Genomic DNA, 3,644 nt, shown 5'->3' with positions numbered 1-3,644 from the left:
GGGTAGAGGAGGGAGAAGCCTACTGAGGGCCCTGAGGCCAGCACAGGAGGGCGCAGGGGGTGTGTGGCTCTGTGGGGCGTAGTCCACGGCATGTGCTAGACACAGAAGGGCTGTGATGCTTTGAGCTGAGCTTCTGAGCCGGCTCCCGGGACATCAGCGTCCATGGCTCCACACAGCCCCAAGATGCAGTGGCTACCCCCTGGTCACTTAGCACCTCGGGCGCCTGCCCTGAGGGGCTCCATACAGACCCTGGGGCACAGGATAGATGCTGTAGTGGTGTCTCTTGGAGGCTGAGGCAGGAGGGTCTCATGTCCAGGCTCAGCCAGGGCAACACAGCGACTGAGGGAGACCCTGTTTCAGAACAGGAACATGTACAAAGGCCGGGGCTGCGGCTGAGACCAATGCCCAGGGTGGGGAGGCGGAGGAGGACGCCCACAGCCTCAGCCTTCTCCTCCCCAGTCACGGAGACATCACCTGGAGGACGTGGACTCTGCTGGTTGTGGAGGTAGTGACCTGTGGGACAAGTGGCAGCACAAACGCCCTGACACCCGGCGCCCCCTGGTGGACTCTGCCTTGACTGGGGGAACCCACGGCCAGAGCCAGGATGTCCGCAGCCGCCTCAGTCTTGGCATGGAGGGGAGTTGAGCCCTCCCGCACCGGTGTTGGGGCGGACAGCAGGAAGGGGCTGGTGCACACCGTGCTTCTCCTCCTGGCCGGGGCGTGGCAGCGCAGAGGGTGACCAAGCTGAGGGACGCCAGCTCCCGTCCATTCCCACCGTGTGACCTTGGCCCCCATGGCAGGCAGTGGTGTCCCCTCTGGTCCCCCCATGCCTCTTGGTGCTCAGCTCCGGGATAGGAGGGAGCTCAGGGTCAGAGGTCCTCAGGTCCCGCAGCCACAGACTGAGCTGTGCATTCAGGGCTGGGCAAGGGATGCCTGTGGGGAAGAGGCGCAGAGAGGAAACGGAGGCTGCAGGGAGCCCTGGACCAGCGTGGGCCTGCTTCTCCTGTTCCACCCCCTGCAGTACTGCGGACGGGGCTTGGGGCCTGGCAGGAGCTAGGCTGATGCTCAGCACTGAGCTTCAGCCCGGCCCTTTTCACTTTTTAATTTTGAGAAAGGGTCTTCTCACCAAATCACTAAATTGCTAAGGCTGGGCTTGAACTTGCCATCCTCCCCCCTCAGCCTCCCAGTACTGGGATCATAGGTGTGTGCCACCATGCCCAGCCTGGCAGCCTCCTATCTCTAGGCCAAGAGACAGCTCAGGCCAGTGACACTTTGATGGCTGAATTTGCGAAAGAAGCGCCCGCTTTTAGAGTTGACTTTATTTCAAACCCGGGATCCCCAGGAGTGGCTGTGTGGTCTGGGGCCAATCAGAGCATTGATGACGAGGCTGCAGCTCCAGGCTGCTGCAGGGCATAGGGGGACTGGGCAGGGAGCGCTGCGGGACCCCAGACTCCACCAATGTGCTCGTTCCCTGCCCTGGCACGGGAGGGGAAGTGGGGACTGGATGCTGGCATTCCTTCACCGTGCCTGGGGCATCTGTGCTCACTGCCCACCCTGCACCCCACGCCTGGGCCCCCGACCCTCTCCACTGAGAACCAGGAGCTCCCCACCCTTCCAGCTCCGTTGCACCCCAGGCAGGAGGCGGGACCCCACCCTGCATCTGCTGAGTCCCGGCTGCAGCGCCCACCTCCTCCAGGATCTCGTCCGAGTGGCGTTGTCTCACCTGCCTCCCTGCCTGCCCCTGGTGGGGCTCCAGCTGCCCGGGGGGGGGGGCACGCACTGAGCGGCCGGCTCGGCCCCCAGGCCCTGCTCGGCCCCTCCCATCCCTGACCCTCTGAGGCTCCAGTGTTGCAGGTGCCAGGGAGACGGCGAGTGGGGAGGGCGCAAGCTGGGCAGCAAAAGGCCACGGGGCGGGGACTCGGGGGGCTGGGGATTATAAAGTGCAGCGGCTGAGCGGGGGGCCCGCCTGTGGTGAGGTGCCTCTCTGCCCACGGCTGCTCGCTCAGGACTCGGCGTGAGTAGGCTCAGCCTGCCCGGGGCTCTGGAGAACTCGGGTCCTTGCTGGGCTCTCTCCGCTGGCCACAGCTGCCGCCCCCTGCTCCCCACGTCCTTCTGTGCCGCCCTGCGGGTGTGCGGCACCCTGGCTGCTTCCCTGCCTGGCCCGGCTGCTCCTGGGGGGCTGGCGGGGTCTTGCCCTCTGGCAGCATGGGGGGGCCTGGCGTGGGGCCCCCTCTGCGCTGTGCCCTTCCCTATGGGGTGGCTTGGGCGATAGCCCTGCCCTGTTCCTTAGATGGCTGCTGCCCGCCGCTGTCTGTCGCTGCTTCTCCTGGGCACCTGCGTGGCTCTGCTGCTGCCGGGAGCCCGGGGAGCCCCGCTGGAGCCTGTGTACCCCGGGGACAACGCGACGCCCGAGCAGATGGCTCAGTACGCAGCGGAGATGCGCCGATACATCAACATGTTGACCCGGCCCAGGTGGGCACAGGGGCCCTGGCTCTCTGCGATTCTGCCGTTACCCAGCCCCGGCCCCCAAGGGTCACCCCGGGCAGCAGGGAGGATGGCGCCCACGTGCAAATGGGCACAGCACCCACCCGGCGCCTCCTCCCTCAGGTACGGGAAGAGCGCCGAGGAGGATGCGCTGGGCTCTGCGTCGACCCCAGGTGGGTTCCATCACCACCTGTCGGCTCGGCTCCTTGCAGCCAAGGCGCGGACAGGGCTGCCGGGCAGTCCCCCGAGGACACAGGGTGGTCCCCACCGCCAGGCCCACCCTCTCCCCGCAGGGAGCTGAGTCCGTGGATGAGCGGCGCCAGGCGCCGCCCCACCCCCACCCGTGCTCTGGACCATGTGTACCCCTCCCCCGCCCCCAATAAACAAACGGACCCGCAGCTGCCTGCGTCTGCATCTCTGCCCTTGGGAGAGGGGCTCCTCGTCGCTTCAGGGGGCCCCAGGGCAGCCAGCGAGGCAGCGAAGGGCCCAGTGTGCGCGCCCCCTTGGGCCAGGCAGCGGCCCAGGACCGGGAGGGCGGGGACCCGGCAGAGCGCCCCTGAGATGCAGCCCCTGCGAGCGCTCAGGCCAGGATCCACAGCCCAGGCCTGCGCGCCGAGGACCGTGGCGTCCACCAGACACCGTGCGCGCCGCGCCTGCGGCGGCAGCGGCTGGGGCTCCTGGGAACGGGACAGTCACGCAGGCGGGCAGCGCGATCCGGGCGCGTGCTGGCTGGGCTGTGAGCTGGCGGGTGGTGGGGCCCCCTTTTTGGGCTCAGCCCCCGTCACGGAGCCAGCGGGACCCCCGGATCTGGTGCGCCTCCAGGCTGCGGGGCCACCGCTGGGCTGGGGTCTCATCCCTGCGGAGGACGTGGGTCTGCGGGGCGGCCTGGTCCCTCTTGGGGAGAGGAACAGCCCCTCCCCGGGGAAAATCGGCCCACTGAGGCTCCCGGGGGCGCCGCGTCGCTGTGCACTCAGGGTCCCCTCCCTGCTGCCCACCAGCGGGCACAGCGCAAGCGGCCGCGCTGCAGCCGGTCCGGACGTCGCCGCGGCGCGGGGGCCAGGGAGACCCGCGTCCCCGCCCAGAAGCCCGGGCCACGCTCTCCCGCCTCTTTATTGCTCTCGCGGGGCGGGGCGGGGCGGGGCCTGGAGGTCCTGGGGCGG

The 3,644-nt window shown here is 68.6% G+C and overlaps 2 protein-coding genes across 2 annotated transcripts in view; one reads left to right on the top strand and one right to left on the bottom strand.

Annotated features, from left to right (window-relative positions):
- Positions 1–1,675: 1,675 nt before the first annotated feature.
- Positions 1,676–2,824, top strand: Ppy (pancreatic polypeptide). Its single transcript, XM_013519200.1, has one exon. It carries the CDS (start codon positions 2,291–2,293, stop codon positions 2,783–2,785), a length of 495 nt encoding a protein of 164 aa, XP_013374654.1. The 5' UTR covers positions 1,676–2,290; the 3' UTR covers positions 2,786–2,824.
- A 431-nt stretch (positions 2,825–3,255) lies between these two features.
- Positions 3,256–3,644, bottom strand: part of LOC106149640 (WAS/WASL-interacting protein family member 3) — a 2,078-nt gene continuing 1,689 nt past the window's right edge. Inside the window, exon 4 of the mRNA XM_013519134.1 lies at positions 3,256–3,635. Coding sequence (XP_013374588.1) covers positions 3,256–3,635 — 380 coding nt within the window. The remainder of the gene's footprint in view (positions 3,636–3,644) is intronic.

The sequence above is a fragment of the Chinchilla lanigera genome, unplaced genomic scaffold (genome assembly GCF_000276665.1).
Source record: "Chinchilla lanigera isolate Chin_1 unplaced genomic scaffold, ChiLan1.0 scaffold00050, whole genome shotgun sequence".
Classification (NCBI taxonomy): domain Eukaryota; kingdom Metazoa; phylum Chordata; class Mammalia; order Rodentia; family Chinchillidae; genus Chinchilla; species Chinchilla lanigera.
The sequence above is the reverse complement of the archived record's forward strand: the minus strand, read 5'-3'. Positions and strand labels throughout refer to the sequence as shown.